Below are 22,029 nucleotides of genomic sequence, written 5' to 3'. Positions count from 1 at the left end.
CATTGAAGTACTCGATACCCACCCCATATATCACAATGAATTAAATCAAAACATGAAGTGGTTTTAATATTACTATAAAAAAAAAAAAGGTAATTGAGTTTGTTTAGCTCATACACAGGAATTACAGTTATCAATACAAGCTATGCTACCTATACAATTAATTTGTTGAAGTTTAGAATTTGAAATATGACCAAGTCTTCTATTCCTGATTTGAGAATTCATAGTGACATCCATGGAAGTAGCTCCTTTGTCCGTCTTCTCCATATGATAGAGACCATCGGGTCTTTTTGTCCAGGTGCAGGTAGTCCGCATCTTCACAGACATGTCTATTTCACCGAGTCTCTCTCCGAGACAGTGCCCAGATCGTTACGCCTTTCGTGCGGGTCGGAACTTACCCGACAAGGAATTTCGCTACCTTAGGACCGTTATAGTTACGGCCGCCGTTCACCGGGGCTTCGGTCGCCAGCTATCCCTATGAAAATCATCTTCCTCAAGTGTAAGTACTATAAATAACAATAACCGGGAAAGAAGATTACAAAATAGTTAAGCCCTTTAGTGATTTTTCTAACATATAACAAGTTCCATTTAAAATCAGGAATATATAGAACGTCATTGACATCCAAATTGTTTGGTAATTGTACACTCCCAACGCCTTTTACTGCAACTTTGTCTCCATTAGGAATTCTAATGGGTACCTCGGCGTTAGATTTATTTAGAGATGTTAAGACGAAATCACTACATGAAATATTTTTTTGTAGCTCCAAAGTCACTAACCCAAGGAGAAGTGAAACCCATTTTACCTTCCATGTTTACTTCTGGTTTTGGTGGATCATTCAGTTGTATTAGGAATCTTTTGGATTGTTCAACGATGAGGTCGGGTATTGGGTTGCTCTCAACTTCAACTGCATCAGCCTTAGGTTTCGCCTTAGGCTTTTGCTTTAAATCATTTGTCGGTCTTCATTGAAGGGTTTCCCACCAATCTGGGTATCTGATTTTTTTCAAATCATCCGTTAATACTGTGTCCATTTTTCCTGCGGTGTTTTCATTTTAATCTTTCTTGTTAACGATACTTTTGTCCTTGTTTGTTTAGTTTCGTATTTTATAAGCAGCGGCTTCAACAACAATTTTGTGGGACATGGTAATACTCCTTTGTTGTTCATCTTTTTCAACCATGTGATAAATAGTACAAAGGGTAAGTATAGGTTTGATGCTTAGTACTTGAGTTCTAACAGTTCCAGAATCTTCGTTGAGTGCTATCAAGAACTTGTAGAATGTTCTTCCTCCTTGTCCTCAGTGAGCCTTTTTCAACATTGCAAGAACACTTTCCACACGTACACCTAGGTTGCGAGGAGAAGGATTGAATTTCATCCCAGATTCCTCTTAGTTTTATGAAATATGTCGACACAAACAGGACTTCTAGTCTCGTTGAAGCAAGCTTTTGTTTTTGTATGCCCTAGGTGCATTCTCTTTTCCGAAGTGTTCCTCAAGATCTTTCCAGATCTCTCTTGTTGTGCGTGCATAATTTAAATTATCACAGATCTCCTTCTCCATAGCAGTGGTCAACCATCCTTCGATAATCGCATCACTGCGTTGCCATGTCATATTAGATTCGGTGAGTTCTTCGTTGGTCGTTCTAGGATACCATCAATGAAGTCGATCCTATTCTTTACAAATAGAAAGTCTTTGAATTTTCTATACCAATTTGCATAGTTTCCATCATTTAGTGTTTTGTTGACGTGTAGTTGGAGAGGGTAATCGTTTGGGTGAATATATAATGGTGAGTTGGGGTCATTTTGATGGATTTGTAGATGAACCTGCTTCAGCAACAATAGGTCTGGTCATGGTGCTTCAAAGTTTTCAAACAAATCAAGAGACCCACTCTGATACCATAAAGAAAACAATAAAAGGTTAATAGGAAAAATTACGTTCCTTGCTTGGTGTTATTATTGAAGAACCATTGAAAATATATACTAGAAAATTGCTTGAATAGTAAACAAAAATAGAATAAGAAAACTAGATCGGTAGACAAAAATAAATGGGAATCCAAATTAAAATCAAACTCCTTTATACTTCCCCCTATTTCAATTACAACCATAAACTAAATAAATAAATCCTTCTACCTTTTTTTGGAAACAACAAACGAATTAAGCAGAAGCATACTCGCAATATTTCAGCGAGTACCCCGAGTTCGAGTTCTTTTACAGGGGAAAACAAGCTCCCATAGAGATTTCTAGGGAAAAATTCCCCAAATGTGCCACTACAAGTAGTAGTTTAAGAGAATTAAACTCCTAACCTCATGCCCCACGTGTACGGGTGGCAATTGATGACACTATACGAAAAAAAATACACGACACGAAACTAAATTGGGACGAAACTGAAATTCAAATTCGTGTTCGTGTTCGTGTTCAAAATTAACACGATTTTGCATTTGTCAGTTGTGTTTTTTGTGTTTGTCGTGTTATTTATGATTAAGTATTAATTAAATAACTTAATTGTTATATTATGTCATCTTTGACGTGTTGTTTCAGACAAAAACATGACATGATACCTGATTTGCTACTCCTACCCAGATGGGTATAAAACCTGATGCATCTAACATCACTTGGGAATCCCTATACCTATATAAAATTATTATTAATCGTAATGAAACTTGTATTAATATTAATAAAGCAAATATAATACCTAGTATTAAATTGCTTTCGATTTGTATTTCGTAATTTGCAACTTCGATATCCATATGAATGGAACTAAGATGAGTACTTTGTTAGTCGATAAACTTAATGAGCCAATTCTATAATTAAAATCCCTATATGTAGGGGTGTACATAAAACCGCACAAACCACATAAACCGCCCGCACCGCCTCAAACCGCACCGCATAATGCGGTTTAGAACTATAGTGGTGCGGTTTGCGGTTTATAATTATAAGATTGCGGTCCAAACCGCACCGCATGTGTGTGTGTGTGTATATAGGGAGAGGATCAAATGAGAACACCTAAAAGGTTGAGAACACGAGAACAATTATAGACCAATCATTCCATAAAGGCGTAAAAGGAATTTTACAATGTAATTAAATATGGATATTTTAATAATTTCCTACAATCATGGGATGTTGTCTAATTAATTGATTTTTTACCTAAATATTATAAATGAATTTAATCTATTTTTAATCAAACAGATTATTAAAAAAAAAAAAAAAAAAAAAAAAACTTTTTTACCATGATTAAAAAACGTTTTTTTACCAGTATATCAAAAAAATGATGAATTTATCATTTCAACCGAATATGTATAATCTTACAAAAATAAAACATATTTGTAATCATATATGAATTTGATGTAATCATAAATGAATAGATGAATTAAGTTGTAATAATAAACGAATGTAACGCAATTTATAGAGAAAAATTACAATACAACTATAATCATAAATAAATAAAAACATAGTGGATATATATCTAGATTATACATCTATTCATAAATAATAGTAACACAAAAAGTTACAATAGAATACATATCTATTTTTCTATAATCACATATGAACACAACATAAACAAAAGTTCGAATAAAAATAATTAACTATTACTATATAATCATAAATGAATAAGACGATATCTTTTCCACTTTGTATTGTTTGGTTGTATATTAGCACTCCAACATCCCGTTTGTAGATGCATCTCGATTTCCTCTACATACTGTCAAATAAAGAAATAAATACAATTAACAATCAATTAAATGAAAAGGGTTTAGAAAAACACATATGACGTCAAATTATAAATGAAGAGACATGAAAAAAAAAAAATACATATGCATTCCTATAATTGAAATTATATTCATATATGAATATATCACATATGATACAATTCTAATCATAAGTTAATATGAGACATGAACAAAAAATAAAATACATATGAATTCCTATACTTGTAATTATATTCATACATGAATATATATATATATATATATATATATATATATATATATATATATATATATATATATATATCATTAACAAAAGATGAATACACTTCTAATCATAAATTAATATCATAGTACAAATTACTTTTTGTTCTAAAATTGTTTGATCCCCCTAAATCTTTATTCCAATCGGGAAACAACTGAGAAGAAGTGAAGGGAAAACAAAAAATAACTCACCTGCAGAAGCAATGCTTAGAACAGTTAAACAAAACCATAAGCACTTAAAACAAGAAAATGATTACTCATAAAATGGAATACTTCAAAATCATGCAAATTCAAAGAAAATCATAGTTAGGCATTTCATCAAACACTTACTATGCACACCAATCATTTCTATATCACCTGATATTATTTTAAAGCATGGCCAGAACTAACTGATTAGGTTATTGTAGATAGTGCAGTATAAAAAATTACCTAGGGCCCGACAAGCAGAAAGTCAGCTGTCTGGAAATTATATTCATAGACATAAGGGAGCACCATAATATGAAAAGGGGAACTCGTTTCTGCATTAATCGAACCACTCAAATTGAGAATCTGACAAGAGCATCAAAAAGTCACTGAATATTATAACCCAATCCATGATGGAGGCGTAAAGAAGAAGAAAACAGGGAGAGACGCGGTGGAATAGGAGGCTCCGGTATCGTTTGAAGATCAGAAGGCGGCTCAAAAAATTGAAATAACTAGTAAGCCTGTAGGTTGATGGTGGCTCCGGTATCGATTGAAGATCAGGACGCGGCGATTTGCAATGATGATTGAAGACCGATTGAAAGTGTCGATTGAAGCGGGCTTACCTTCTTGCTGGAGGTGAGACACAACTATCCTTCCTCATCAATTTCATTTATCTTCCTTCGACACACGAGGTCTAACAACCGATATGCTATGTGGTAGGGATGGAAGAGTATTTCCATCTTCAATTGGTTAAAACCCTAATTTAATTAGAGAGATGGAGAAAGAATGATGCCATGACCGAATCAGTTAAGTTGATTTTATGGAACACTCAAAATTGAAATTCCATTACTACCCTTAAGACCCTTAATTGTAAATATAATAATTACAATTTGGTTCCACATTTCTTGTAATTTACATAAATGACACATTAATATGAACCTTTGATTTTAGGATTTAAATGGTTCAGATTTGTTCTCGCATTCTCAACCTTTTTGGTTTTCTCAATTGATCATACTCCTATATATATATATATATATATATATATATATATATATATATATATATATATATATATATATATATATATATATATATATAAAAGGAAATACATAACTAGATAACCAATGGTTATTATAGTTTATCCTTATATAGCTATGTATTTTAATTAATGTTATTATGGTATTAATTAATTGTTAATAATATTGTTTTTGAAAACCACCTGTAATTATAGATCTTGTTAAAAGTGACATTATTAGGATATAAGTTCTACAAATGGATATTGTATCATCACATCAATAAACATGGATATAAACTTTATACAAAATGTTGGATGAAACTTAATTTTCCATATGTAAATCATAATGAAATAAGAGAATGTTATTTTGTAATTATGAATTTAAGATTAATAATATGTTACATGTGTTATGCACAAGTTATATATCGTTGTCTCGAATTTGATTTGTAAATATATTAGACTGTAGCAGAGTTTATCAAACCGCAAACACCGTAAAACCGCACAAAAACGCCCACATTAAACCGCACGGCACTACGCTGTTTACAGCTTTCGCGGTGCGGTTTGCGGTTTCCGATAAATTCAAACCGCTTATGCGGTACGGTTTGTGGCTTTGGGTATAAACTGCACCATACCGCATCACGCACACCCCTACCTATATGTATGTTCTTTGCCAAAAATTAGTTCAATAGGACCGGAAGTGTTGACCTCTATTTTTATAAATCTTAATCAATCAACGGCAAAAATAAATAAATAAATAAGTAAAAACAGTTATATCTAACTTTTGACAATGGTTAATTTCTAAAAGACCTAAAGAAAACTATTATTCATCATTCAACGATCTATACTTTATGTATATTCCTAAACATTATGTTACGAGTGAAGGTTTTTGTTGTTTCTTCAAGTGTTCATATAAAAATAGAACTTTCAAGGAATAAACACATTTGTTTTGTTGGTTTCTTGTTTAATAAAAAGATATCATAACATTATTTTGAGATCTTGAGGGCTGTTATAATTACCATTCGTAAAGAACGCAGAAGCCAGTTTTATTATATTTTCCAATTAACAAATTCAATTATTTCATACTACATGCCCATATTGAGCCTTGTATTCCTGCCATAGTTGATCCACGGGCTTTCCTGTCAAGTCTTCAAAATACTTGACGTCAAAAGAAAACCTCATCATCTTGTTAAGCTTTGCGACGAACCCTGGGACAATCCCATCACAATATTCGAGAAAACGGGCTGTGAAATCATATCCCTGGTCCCATCTATCCCCAGATCCCGGTTCTGCAAAACCAACTTGGGCATAATTCGCTTTTAATTTCGTATAGTCCGCCACCCCTTCTACCAAGCCTACTGGAGCTTGACCCTCACCATCCCATTGAAAAACGTGGGTAATTTCATGGTGCAAAAGAGACGTGAATTCCCATTTCACGTCCCCTTGATACCCTTCTAGATAAACAGAACTAACATTAATATTATCACCCCAAGCGATAGCTTCGGCTCCTTTGTACTGTTGGATGTAAACGATCATAGTGGACACATGCTTTTGGTCAGCAGGATCGCTTTGTTGCAAGATGGTGGTCCATACGAAGTTGTTGATGGTTCTCATTATTTGCTTTGTGTATGGAATTCCGATTTTATTAGTGAAACGGATGCCGCCGGGAGTATTTGAAGCATCGTTAATTGCTTGGTAGTTCACGGCGGATGTTCCACAAAAAGACAATGACAAGGAGAAGAGGGTATAAAGGAAAAAGTAATAGAGAGCCATGAATAATCTATTTGAGGTTCGGGTAAGAAAAAAGACACATGCAGCCATCATCTAAATATAGGTATCATGTGTAATTGATATTTTTCAATTTTGTCATTATGAAAATTAATTGCATCTCAAATATTTTCTAAATATTTTGGTCGATTTACTGAATCTGAAATTATATTATGTTTTTATATATGGACAATATATGGTAAATAATATATATATATATATATATATATATATATATATATATATATATATATATATATATATATATATATATATATATATATATATATATGGAAAAGTGAATATACCTAACAATCTTATATAAGCTTAGGTACCTAACCACATTATACTATATTGTTTTGCATTATATTTCCATTGCAATCGTCTAAGGTTCTTAAACTTCAACCTTTAACTTAATTTACTTTCAAAATTTTCAGACATTCACCATTATATTCCTCCTACACCATTTGATTTGTAACAGTAGTATATGAAGTCCACCAGGGGGTCTCCGATAGAAAAACGTCATTTGAAAAAAGATATTGGTGAAAGTCCAAAGATTTTGGAAACAATCAAGTTATGAGGTTGAATTTTAGGAACATTGAGTGATTACAATGCAAATATGATACAAAATTACGTAGTATGATGTAGTTAGGTACCTAAGCTTATATAAGGTTGTTAGGTATATTCACTTTACCCATATATATATATATATATATATATATATATATATATATATATATATATATATATATATATATATATATATATATATATATATATAGGATTAGATTCTATGGAAAATAAAAACTAGGGCATCAAGTTAGGAACCAATGAATAATTGACACGTGTTACTTTATTCTCTAATGGGTGAATTACACGAATGGTCCCTCTAAATTAGGATAATTTGTGTGTTTATCCTAAAATTATTATATTTTAAATTATGGATAAATTATAACTATCAAACAGTTTTAGATCTTGAGTATTCTAAAATTTGCAAAATTCATTCTTAGTAGGACGTGATTGACGGTTAACTTTTTTTTTTATGATGAACAAAGTTGTTACATATTCAAATAACCGTTACTTATTCAAATAAATGTCTAATTTATTGAATTAAACATCTTTTAACTTACTAGGCTTTTTGGGATGAATGAAAATATAATTTCCTTCCATTAATGCTTGATATTATTAATTAAGCACTTTGAATTAAAACAGAAGTCATAAATTACAAATTCATAAGATTTGTATTTATTCTTAAATATGTCAATGGAAATCCATCGGTTTAAAAGGAAAGTGTATATTAACTTCCATTACTTCTTTAAATTAACACATGTTACTTTCATCCGAACGGAAGTTGGAAACTAAAAATTCTTGATGTTAGTTTTTAATCGTTAAAGGTAACAGTAATTTCTTTGATCGTGGGTTTAAAACCATAATTACAATTGAAACAACCATATTTTCTAAAATAGAAGTTAGGGATATCAAGACAGATTATACCAAACCATATGGACCATTTACGTAATTCATGTTTTCATTAGTTAACGAGTTGTTACCCTATTTTCCATATAACCCTTCCGTATATATATATATATATATATATATATATATATATATATATATATATATATATATATATATATATAGGGTTAGGTTCATGTGAGACGTCCTAATTTTGTGGGACCGTGAGACGCATTTTTTTATTTTTTTTATTTTTTTTAGTTCATTCAAGTTCCAAAAATAATATCTAAAAAAAGAATTTTTTGATTTTTCCATTTATTTTGCATTTTAAAATTATTTTTACAATATGTACAGTGTAATATTCTATTTAGAATATTTCACGTATTTTTCAAAAAAATAGGATTTTTTTTAGTTAATTCAAGTTCCGAAAATAATATTTAAAAAAAGAATTTTTAGATTTTTCCATTTATTTTGCATTTTAAAATTATTTTGTAGAATATGTCAGTATAATATTCTATTTAGAATATTTCACGTATTTTTCAAAAAAAAAAAAAAACGGGATTTTTTTTTTATATTTTTTATTTTTTTTAGTTAATTCAAGTTCCGAAAATAATATTTAAAAAAAGAATTTTTTGATTTTTCCATTATTTTGCATTTTAAAAATATTTTTAGATTTGGTCTCACGGTCTTACAAAATTAGAATGATCTCAAATGAACCTGAATATATATATATATATATATATATATATATATATATATATATATATATATATATATATATATATATATATATATATATATATATATAAAAGTCTTAAATTTTTAACGTGTAATTGGAAAAATCCCTGATATATTTTTTATTATTGTTGTGGCCACAACTTTCTCGCAGAATTATCACTCTAGCCACTTAACGAGTTTCATGGTTAAGTTGGTTAACTTTTTTCCAAAATTAGTCTTAAAAGGTTCAAATTTAGTCCATGAGGTTTGAAAAAAATTATAACACATGGTTTTTTAACTTTATTTTTATTTTTTTGTATACTTTATTTATTTTCGGTTTTTTTATAAATATATGTACGTTTTTTATTTTCTTTTTATATATATACTTTATTTATTTTCATTTTTTACCTTTATTTTTCAACAATTTTTTTAAACCATTTTACCTTTTGTTTTCTATTTTTTAGAGTATATTAGAGGTTTTTTTTTAGGTTTTTTCATATTTTTTTCGTATTATATTTTATTTTTTTCACCTTTTTATTTTTTTATATTTTTTTTCTATTTTTTGTTATTTATGGTTTTTCTAATATTTTTTTTAAGGTTTTTTCATATTACAATTTTTGTTTTCTATTTTTTTTTTTCCAGTTTTAGTTATTTATGGTTTTTCTAATGTTTTTATTTAATTTGATTCAAGTAAACGCACTTGAATTCAATATAAATTACTATAAAAAGTTTTTTTTTATAAAGATCGACTATTATTATTATTATTATTTTTTAGTCTATTATCAAATTAAAAAATATTATCTTCAATTTAATCTATTGATATCAGATATAGAAATATGATTTAATTTGCAAGTTATATAGCACATTGAAACACTAATCTTAGTAAACAAACTTTTTTTTTAATTTTCGTTTTTCGTAACATAAATATAATAACACTAAAGGAAAAAAAAAAAAAAAGTTGGACAGAAATTACAAATATAAACATAACTACTTTATTTAATTGAATAAAAATAAAAAACAATGACAAAAACTATAAATTATTAAAATTGTAATGTACTCTAATATGTTAATTCATTTTATATTTTTTGAAAAATGTCAATAAAAATATAAAAATACAAAAAACAAAAAAAAACAAATAATTGGAAACAAATAAGAAAAAAAAAACAGAACGATGAAAAAAATAAAATATGATACGAAAAGAAATAAGAAAAAAACTCCAAAAGGTAAAAACGTTTTAAAAAATTGTTGAAAAATAAAGTTAAAAAAAGAAAATAAGAAAATATATATATATATACATATATATATATATATATATATATATATATATATATATATATATATATATATATATATATATAAGGGAATAAAAAATGTACATATATTTATAAAAAAAAATGAAAATAAATAAAGTATACAAAAAACGAAAAATAAAGTAAAAAACAATGTGGTATAATTTTTTTTTAAACCTTAGGGACTAAAGTCGAACTTTTTAGGACGGATCTTGCAAAAAAGTTAACCAACTTAACCATGAAACTTATTAAGTGGACTAGACTGATAATTCTGCGAGAAAGTTGTGCCCACAGCACTAATAAAAAAAATATTATAGGTTTTTTCAATTACGCGTTAAACATTTAGGCTTTTATATATATATATATATATATATATATATATATATATATATATATATATATATATATATATATATATATATATATATATATATATATATATATTCAGGTTCATTTGACACCATTTTAATTTTGTGAGACCTTGAGACTAAAACTAAAAATAATTTTAAAATGCAAAATAAATGGAAAAATCCAAAAATTCTTTTTTAAATATAATTCTCGGAACTTCAACTAACTAAAAAAAATTAAAAAAAAAAAAAAAAAAAATTAAAAAAAAAATCATGTTTTTTTTTTAATACGTGAAATATTTTAATAGAATATTACACTGTACATATTCTAAAAAATAATTTTAAAATGCAAAATAAATGGAAAAATCTAAAAAAATCTTTTTCTAAATATTATTTTCGGAACTTGAATTAACTAAAAAAAATAAAATAAAAAAACCGTTTTTTGTTTTTTAAATACGTGAAATATTCTAATAGAATATTACACTTTACATATTCTAAAAAATAATTTTAAAATGAAAAATAAATGGAAAAATCCACATATTCTTTTTTTTTTTAAAATATTATTTTCGAAAGTTCAATTAACTAAAAAAAATAAAATAAAAAAATATGTCTCACGGTCTCACAAAATATAGGTAGTCTAAAATAAACCTAACCCTATATATATATATATATATATATATATATATATATATATATATATATATATATATATATATATATATATATATATATATATATATATATATATATATATATGCAAAAGTTCAATCGAGAACCATAATTATTAGTTCTCCAAGGAACCAAATTTTTTTTTTCAATTTTAGTGCTTATTCTTTATCGAAAAAAAAAAAACTAAAAATATCTAAATTCATAACTTAACGTTGTGATTGTTGAATATATTTTTCTGATTCACCGTGTGAATTTAGATTCACATTGTGAATTTTCAAAGATTCACATTGTGAATTTGACGTAAAAAATTTATTGAATTTGATATAATTGGAAAAAGGATAAAAAGTTATGAATTTCTATATTTTTAGATATTTTTATTTTTGATAAAAAATAAGTTCTAAAAATTGAAAAAAAGATTTGTTCGTTGGCTAATTATGGTTATCTATTAAACATCACCATATATATTCTCTTAGTAATTCTCACAGAATTCTAAGAGAATAGGTTGTTTAGTTATTCTCATAAAAAAAAGCGACAACAATTGTGTGAATTTTAACGTATTCACATTATTGAACAAGGTATTCTCTTAGTAATTCTTATAGAATAGTATTGTCCACATATACACATAATAGTTGTTAATCAATATTATAACCTAGCCTTATATATATATATATATATATATATATATATATATATGTGTGTGTGTGTGTGTGTGTGTGTGTGTGTGTGTGTGTGTGAAAAGTGAATATACCCTTAAGGGTATATAAGCTTAGCTACTCTAACCCACCATAGTATGTCGCTTTTTTTTATATATTCATTATAATGTTCTTAAACTTCAACCCCTAACTTGATTTACTTTCAAGATTTTTGAAATTTCACTATAATCTTCTTTTTACATCACATCTTTATGTCAAACACCTATTACGCTATACCTTATCATATATTATATTTGAAAATGAAAATTATATAATAGGAAGATAAATAAAAATTTATTAAAATGTTGGAATTAAATTAAGTTAGAAGTTGAAGTAGAAGAACATTTGAAAATTACAATGTGTGTGTGTGTGTGTATATATATATATTATACAACGACGTAATATGGTGAGTTTGGGTACCTAAGCTTTTATACCGTTAAAGATATATTTACTTTTCCCTTTATATATATATATATATATATATATATATATATATATATATATATATATATATATATATATATATATATATATATATATATATATATATATATATATATATATCAGTGTTGTAAATATCTCGATTAATCTCCAATTAATCCTTAGGTGCTAGTCGACCGAATTAGCAATTAATGGTCCCCGATTAATCTCCGTCTAGCCGATTAATTCTTTAACCCCAGTCTACCGACTAACTAACGTCGAATGATTTTTACAACATTGATATATATATATATATATATATATATATATATATATATATATATATATATATATATATATATATATATATAGAGAGAGAGAGAGAGAGAGAGGGGGGGGGGGGGAGAAAGAGAGAGAGAGAGAGAGAGAGAGAGAGAGAGAGAGGGGGTGGAGCGTTAAATAAAAATTAACTCATTAAAGACATGATCGTCATTTTACCGATCTCATTTAATGTTTAATTTTTTTGTTATTAGAAGTGTTAATAAAATTTTCTAAAAATTAACATAATAAATCAAATTTCAATTTTTTTTAAAATAATTTTGGATTTGATTTTTAATATATATAGATTTTTTATTGTAATATGAAAACATGAATTTAAAAAGAAAAAATGAAATTTAAAAAAAAAAAAGTAAGTTGCAATTTTTTTTCAAAAAGTTTATTTTTTTCCAAAAATAATTGTATTAAAAAAAAAAACAAAGTTCAATTTTTTCTAAAAAAACTGCATTTAAAATTAAAAAAAAAAAAAACACGGTAAATTTTTTCAAAAAAAACTGCATTTTGTTGAAAAGTAAACATTTAAAAATCAAAGTTAAAAAAAAAAAAGAAAAAAAAAAACTAGAATATTTAAAAAAAATAATCCAATTTTTTTAACAAAAAAATAAATCAAATTTTTAAGTGCGCATATTCATATTTTTTTCAAATGCATATATGCATATCTCTTATATTATAATATTCGTAACTAAATCATAAAAATCTAGTTTTTATTAATAAATCTATAAACATAATAATACAATAATTTTATTTGATACAAAATAAAATAAAATAAATAAGAAATGCTACAAAGATTTATAATGTTGTCAATTCTTCATATTAAAATTTCTATATTTTCTTCAATGTATCACTTTTCACTTCTTCAATATTTTCCACAAATTCTTCAAAATCTACAATAAAATTTAAAAAAAAAAGTTGATTAATGCAAAAACACTCACAAAAATGCACATGTATATATATCATGTAAGAGTCACATATGATTATCTCATGTAAGATTCACATAATTATTATATAATGTGATATTCATATGTAATTGTATATTTTAAGATTCAAATGTGAAATTGACAATAAAATTTGAAAAAAAAATTAATTAACGAAGAACATACACACAAAATGCATGTGAATAACATGTAATTCATATGTTATTTACTTGTGATTTACATGTGAATCACATGTAATTGATATGTGATTTTCATGTGAATTACATGTGATTAATATGTGAATTACATGAGAATCACATTTAATTCATATGTGAATTACATGTGATTCATATATGAATTACATGTGAATCACAGTAATTCATATGTGATTCACTTGTGATTTACATGTGATTCATATGTAAATTATATGTGATTTACATGCGAATCACATGTAATTCATATGTGATTCACTTGTGATTTACATGTGAATTACATGTGATTCATATGTGAATTACATGTGAATCACATGTGATTTATATGTGAATCACATGTGATTCATATGTGATTCACTTGGGATTTACATGTGATTCATATCTGATTCACTTTTGATTTACATGTGAATTACATGTGATTTATATATGCATTACATATGATTTACATATGAATCACATGTAATTCATATGCGATTCACTTGTGATTTATATGTGAATTACATGTGATTCATATTTGATTTACATGTGAATCACATGTGATTAATATGTGATTTACATGTGAACTATATGCGATTTACATGTGAACTATATATAATTCATATCTATCTTCATCAAATTGTCATGATAATATTATAACACCTTTTCTAGAGCTGACATCAACTAATTCTGAGGAGTCATGCAATGAGAACTTATACACAAAGCAATAGCAATTGTACATTTCATGGAACATAAAGTTTCAAGCAATTTAATTGAAAGTTATTTATTTAAATTATGAGATTTTACCTGAGGGTGTTTCGTTAGGAATGGTGCAAGTCAAAACCTCCAATAAAGCCAACATTTTCCGCCGGAATTCACGGCCCGAAAAAATTACTCAGCCAATTCTTTAATAATCTCCAAAGGGTCCTATTAGAAAACAAGATAAAATAAGGATAAACAAAAATCATCTTGCATCAGCCAATCAAATCAATAAGAATTAAGCTATCTCACGATTAATAGATCCACCAATGTCTCATGTCAATTTTCACTCAAAACTTCCAAAAAAATCTCAAATTATGTTACATGGATGAAATATATGATTTTTATATACTTTCAAATTGCACGAAAATAATAAAATACCAAATTGTTCATAATCTCTTTCAGAAATGTACTTCTGTAATAAAATATATATATATATATATATATATATATATATATATATATATATATATATATATATATATATATATATATTAATGGATCATGAAATATTTTTCTATAACAAAACAACACAAAAATGTTATAGTTCTTTACCAACATAATGTTTTCTAATTATTATGTAACCAAAGATTCAACTTTTTACTTTCCAATACAACATTAACTTAGAAAAATATGTATAAAAAGAGCACCAAGACCAATTACAACTACCCTAAACTGGAAAAGTATGTATTTTTTATTCCAATTCCATATTGAAAAAAAAAAAGAAAAAAAAAAGATTGCAAAAGATCTTACTGTTGTTCCAGATGATGTTAAGAGCATAAATCCAGATATTGTTCAAGAATGATAAGAACTTGCTAAATATCCATGATCAACATTTTAATATGCTGCAACCACAACCATTTCAAACATTTACAGGGTATCTCTTTTTTACTAAGTTTCAATGATTTAGGATCCTTTTCTTTTTAACTCAATAAATCCAGATAGCTATTATGACTTTCTTTTTGTTACTTAATCTTAATCTGGACACAATGTATTAATAAGTTAAATAAAAAAACTAGGATTAATGTATCAAGACACTAACCTTTAACATATTTTATGAATATCATGAAGATTTATCCAGTCATACAATACTATAAAAAAACAATAACTCAAATTTCAGCCACTTTAGGTAGAATGATATAGTTAGTACCTGTGTAATGACTTTATTGGCAACGAGTTCATTGACATTTTTGATGTTGACTTGGACAGAATCCTAAGTTGGAATTGGTTCATCATTATTGAAGTCAAAGTGAAGTTAACATGTGATATTTCTTATTGAGGCATTTAATCGAACATGTTGAATGCAAACAAATATCTATATTTTTCAATAACACAAGTGTTTATTTTTATACCTACAATCAACACAAGGATTTAACTCTTTTTAAAAACATATTGACTAAACAGGTTAAAGTTAATGATTAGGCAAAAACAACTCAAAAAGGTCAAACAAACGTAAGGAATGAACAATAGAAACAGATGATAGCTAAATTTTCATCAGCATATACCAAATTTAGAGTGAGACTCAAGCTCATAAAAATCTAATCTCGGAGGTTAGGTAGATAGACACCCTCGCCAGATCGAAGTGATCTACAAATGTGATTTGACGACAACTGTTGCAATCGAAGATGAAAATGAACGACGTCAATCTCTTGGCTCGTGGATTCGTTATCGATTAAATAACAGATGAGGACAATGGATCAGTAAATCGTTGTTCATTATCGGAAGAGGTAGAAGTGGTTGATGGAAGGAGGAGGAAAGTGGTGAGACATTGTTTCCAATGGTGGGAAGAGTAGAGGCAGAGGTAGTAGACCTAAAGAGTAAAAAGGCGATTGTTCGAATAGAGAAAATCCGTTCAGATCTTGAGTCAACAGAGGATGCCGAGGTGAGGTCAACGATGGCGATGAACTCCAACGAACTGATGATAAAGATGCAGAAGGACGTGAGAGTTAGAGAGAGGGAAAGAGAGATCTGATGAGGAATAGAGAGAGAAATAGTGTGTGTTTGGTATATAAACTAAAAATTAGATATTAATTATTAGGAAATGATATTTTTAATTCCTAATATGCCCCTATAATTGCTTAAAACATGTATTTGATGCCATTAAAACAAGTGAGAATTACAATTATGTCATGATCAATCCAAGTCATTCAAAATTTTAATCTACCATTCCACCTTTCGTTCTCAGGTTCACGGGAAACTATGATTTTTCAAATGATCTCTCTCTCTCTCTCTCTCTATATATATATATATATATATATATATATATATATATATATATATATATATATATATATATATATGGATATGTGGTTGTTTTGTATATAAGCTTGTGTATAGAACCATTCAAAACGACGTACTTTTGATTAAAAATATGAGAAATTACCTGTGGACCGAGCCTGTTAACAATGACCATCATGCCCATGTTCCAACCAATTTAATCCAACGGCTCGATATTTGGTTCTCGTAAAATTTGAATTCTAAAATATCACACAATAAAATCTTTAAATAAAATAAGAAAATTAACCAAATAACCACGCAATGAGAACATTAAATATAATAAAAACATCACCCAAATAACCAATCCAAACTTTATGATGCAAGAAGAAATAAAATATGCATGGCTGAGATTTAAAATGATAGTTTTTTAACTTGAAGAAAATATTTATAGAAAAATAACCGTTTAATTGGTTTTCATAAGGTATATTTGTTAGATTGAAAGAGAATCAAGAAATTAACATCTTTCTCATTTCTAAATTCATTCATACGTCTAAATTGTTACAATACTTATTACATAAATAGTAATTATCTCACTAAGTACTTTCATAACAACCAAATGATCAAAATTACAAATATGCCCTTGCTTCAGTAAAAAAAAAGATGATTCTACCCTTACAGCTAAAACTATTGAAACTAACACCCCCCCCCCCCCCTCTCAACTAGAGGATATGGAAGTAGACCAAGCTTGGAAATAACATCTTGATGACGAATACCAGACAAATTTTTTGTCAAAACATCAGCTAATTGATCATTTGTAGGCACATGATGTAAAGATATAAGTCTAGCTTGTAATTTTTCATGAACATAGTGACAACGCAGTTCAATGTGTTTAGTTCGCTCATGAAATACTGGATTAGTAGCAATGTAAATAGCAGCTTAATTATCACATTTCAAAGGTATAGGAGTAACACCTTCAACTTGAAGTTCAATAAGTAAACGACTTAACCAAGCAAGTTCTGCACATACGGGACACATTGAGCGATATTCAGCTTCAGCTGAAGAAAGAGAAACTGTGACCTGCTTCTTTGATTTCCATGATATTGGACTGTCACCAAACATAATGAAGAACAAGCCTTTCTTGAGTGTGCCTTTGAGATATCGAAAGACATGTAAAGCAGTATCATAATGAAATTGAGATGGTTTCTGGTTGAATTGACTTAGATATTGAACTAAAAAAGCAATATCGGGTCTGGTATGAACCAAAAAAAATTCAATTTTCCAATTAATTGCCGGTAAATTGTGGAATCTTCTAAGGGAATATCCATATTAGATGAGGGTGATAATTTAGATGGTAAAGGCATTGAAACAGAAGCACAATCAGATAAAGAAGATGATTGAAGAAGTTCGTTTATGTATTTTTGTTGATGAACTATCATGCCATTTGATATTTTGTTGAATTCAAGTCCCAAAAAATAATAAATTTGTCCCAAATCCTTGATTTGAAACTAAGTATGAAGAGAAGACTTGATATCTGTAATTTCATCCTCATCATTCCCTGTAAAGAGAATATCATCAACATAGACTGCAATTACCACTATCTTTTGATTTGTAAATTTTAGAAATAAAGAGTAATCATTTGCAGACTTATGATACCCTTTGTTGAGAAGTGTATGTGAAAGCTTGTCATACCACTATCGTGAAGCCTGCTTTAATCCATAGAGGGACTTTTTGAGCTTACAAACAATTGATGAAGAAGCAGCAGCTTGATGTCCTGGTGGAAGTTTCATATACACTTCTTCATGGAGATCACCATGCAAGAAGGCATTATTAACATCAAATTGGTGGATGTTCTACTTTCGTTTGACAGCTAGAGATACAAGACAACGAATTGTGTTGAATTTCACAACAGGAGAAAAGGTTTCATGAAAATTTACTCCCTCTTATTATGTAAATCCTATGTCTACTAAACGGGCTTAATGTCTTTCAATTGTACCATCTGTTTTGTATTTAATCTTGTAGACCCATCGACAAGCTATTGGTTTTTTACCCTTAGGAAGTTTGACAAGTTCCCAAGTGTTATTGGAATCTAAAGCATTGAGTTCATTAGTCATTGCTTCTTCCTATTCTGGAATTCCTTTTGCTTCATGATAAAATGCTGGTTCTTTTAAAGTAGAGGCCACATGAAAAGCGAATGAAGTAGTTGGAATCTCAGAAGAATTATGAAATGATGAAGAGGAAATGCAAAGATTAGTGATAGTATGGGTACAAACATCTGATTGATCTTGAGAGTTAACATGATTACAAATGTAATCATGTAATCTTGTGGATGGTTGTCTAGTTCGTGTGCTTCTTCGTGGAAAAGTTGATGATTGAGAATCAGAAGATATATGAACAGATGTAGAAGAAGTTTCTGAAAATTGTGAATCAACAGAAGATATTGGTAAATATGAAGGTGGGGAAGAGAATAAAGGAATGAATGAAGAATGTAATGGAAAGATGTTTTCAAAAAATTTAACATTTCTGGAAATGGTAATATGTTTTGTGGTTAAATCCATTACTTTGTATACCTTTTGACCATAAGGGTATCCCATGAAAATGCAAGAAGTTGACCTGGGCATGAATTTATCCCTAACTTGTAAACTAGTGGAAACATGACACAAACACCCAAATGCTTTTAAACGTTGTAAATTTGGTGGCTTATTATGATGGACTTCAAAAGGAGACTTGTTATGAAGAACTTTTGAAGGGATTCTTTTAATCAGATGGACTGCAGTCTTTACACATTCACCCCAATAAGCAATCCCAAGTCCAGATTGAAAATATAATGCTCTAGTAGTCTCCAAAATGTGTTTATGTTTCCTTTCCACTATTCCATTTTGTTGTGGGGTGTAGGGTGTTGATTTCTGATGAATTATGCTCTTGGACTGAAAATAAGCAACACCTTCGGTACTAGATCCAAGTTCAAAAGCATTGTCTGTTCGAATGGTTTTGATGGCAACTTGAAATTGAGTTTGAATGAGTGAAATAAATGCTTTAATCAAAGGAAAGGCATAAATTTTGTGAGTTAGCTTTAGAACAAATCATACAACTTTGAATAGAAGAATGATCGGAGGTTATTAACATCATTTTCGTTTTATGATATGAAATGTGACCTAAACGATTATGCCACAATTGAGAAGATGAATTCATTACAGAATTGGAAACAAAAGATTTAGAACTAGAAAAAGATGAAAAAACAGAAAAACTGTGGGAAAGATGATGCTGAAGATGATTATGATCAAAGATATACAAATCATTGATTCTTTCTGCAAGAACTCCAAGAGAGAAGATATTCTTCAATGAAGGGTCCTGCAAAAGGCAGGCTTCATCAGTAAAAATAGCAAAGGTATTGAGTTGAGATGTCAATTTTGAAATAGAAACAAGGTTATACTTGAATTCTAGAATATATAACACTCAATGTAACATAATAGAATCATGTAATTTAACATCTCCAATATAAGAAACAGATGTGTGTTGACCATTAGACAAACCAATCGTGTGATTCTGAGTAATTGGTGTCATAGAAACAAAAAAAAGATTTATTAGAGCACATATGATCAGTTGCTCCAGTATCAACAATCCATGAATGATGTTTGTGAAGAAGAAATGATGATTTGTAAACATTTGCAGCAAAGGATTTGAATGAAAAACAATTACCCTCTGGATTCATGGCATTATCAGTAATAAAGTCGTTGACATGGCCTGTTGAAGGTTGAGAAGTATTGTTGTTGAGCAATTGAAGTAACTGTTGATATTGCTTTGAAGTAAATGGAAAAAAGTAGTATTATGAACATTGGACTTGGATTCTTCTTTCTTTGCTTTAGTAAACTTGAAGTTGGAAGGAAAACCAACTAATCGGTAACATTGACTCTTGCTATGACCAGTCTTTTTACAATGAGTGCATGTTAGAGTTTTCTTGACTGAATTTGGAGATAAATCTGAAGACACATGCATAGCAATAGCCTCAGTATTGACAAAAGATGAAGCAGTAATAGTGCGTTCACGTTCTTCTTGAATGATCAAGGAATATGCAGTAGAAAGAGATGGCAAAGGCTGCATCATCTGAATTTGTCCTCGAATGATCTTGTATGATTCATTAAGTCCCATGGGAAGCTGAATTAAGCGTTGATCTTCAAGGATTTTCTGTATTTTAGCAGCAGAACCACAAGTACAAGAAAGAATGTCTTAAACAACACGTAATTCATCCCAGATCTTAGTCAATTTTGTGAAATAAGTGGAAAAGTCATCCAAATTTTAAGCAACATAATAGAGTTGTTGAATTTGATAGATCAATGCATTATTAGACTGATCATACCTCTGTTTTAATTCTTGCCAAATCTCGTGTGCAGTTGGTAAGAGAAGAATGCTTTCAGTGATGTTCTTGTGTAATGAATTGAGAATCCAGCTAATTACCATTGAATTGACACGAAGACATCCAGAATAAGTCGAAGAATTGACAGGTGGTGCAGTATTCGTGCCATCGAAAAATGGCAATTTTTTCTTAGCTGAAAGAGAGATGATCATTGATTTCTTCCAGGCCGAAAAAACCGACGCCATTAAAGACAGTAGTAACAAGAATTTGACTCGGATTATCAGAAGATCCGAGGTAATAAGGACTTGTGATGTCAATATTCAATGATTGAGAAGGAATCGATGATGATGAAGACATTGAAACAAAAGGAATTGAAACAATTTGGATGAAGAGCAATGAAATCAGTGGAAGAAAAAAGGATCAGACTGATACCACGTAGATTGAAAGAGAATCAAGAAATTAATATCTTTATCATTTTTGAATTCATTCATACATCCGAATCATTACAATACTTATTACATAAATAGTAATCATCTCACTAACTACTTTCATAACAACCAATTGATCAAAATTACAAATATACCCTTGCTTCAGTAAAAAAAGATGATTCTACCCTAACAGTTAAAACTGTTGAAACTAACAATATTGGTTAAAGAGATATATATATATAGTTACGTCATCATCACTACTCAATGTAAATACGTTACTTGTTACAAATATTTTTTGCGTAAAAACAAACATATTATGTTAGAGTT

The 22,029-nt window shown here is 28.5% G+C and overlaps 2 protein-coding genes across 2 annotated transcripts; both read right to left on the bottom strand.

Moving 5' to 3' along the window:
- Nucleotides 1–6,233: 6,233 nt before the first annotated feature.
- Nucleotides 6,234–6,934, bottom strand: LOC145002642 (uncharacterized). The gene has a single exon (XM_078961872.1). The coding sequence runs from the start codon at nt 6,924–6,926 to the stop codon at nt 6,234–6,236; it is 693 nt and encodes a 230-aa protein (XP_078817998.1). The 5' UTR covers nt 6,927–6,934.
- Nucleotides 6,935–19,043: 12,109 nt separating this feature from the next.
- LOC145002641 (uncharacterized) lies at nt 19,044–21,519 on the bottom strand. The gene is made up of 5 exons (XM_078961871.1): nt 21,376–21,519; nt 20,755–21,105; nt 20,620–20,707; nt 20,116–20,360; nt 19,044–19,991 (listed from the first exon to the last, which is right to left on the bottom strand). The coding sequence occupies exons 1-5, from the start codon at nt 21,517–21,519 to the stop codon at nt 19,044–19,046; spliced, it is 1,776 nt and encodes a 591-aa protein (XP_078817997.1).
- Between the last annotated feature and the right edge of the window lie 510 nt (nt 21,520–22,029).

The sequence above is a fragment of the Lactuca saligna genome, chromosome 6 (genome assembly GCF_052625555.1).
Source record: "Lactuca saligna cultivar CGN05327 chromosome 6, ASM5262555v1, whole genome shotgun sequence".
In the NCBI taxonomy this organism is placed as follows: Eukaryota; Viridiplantae; Streptophyta; class Magnoliopsida; order Asterales; family Asteraceae; genus Lactuca; species Lactuca saligna.
The sequence above is the reverse complement of the archived record's forward strand: the minus strand, read 5'-3'. Positions and strand labels throughout refer to the sequence as shown.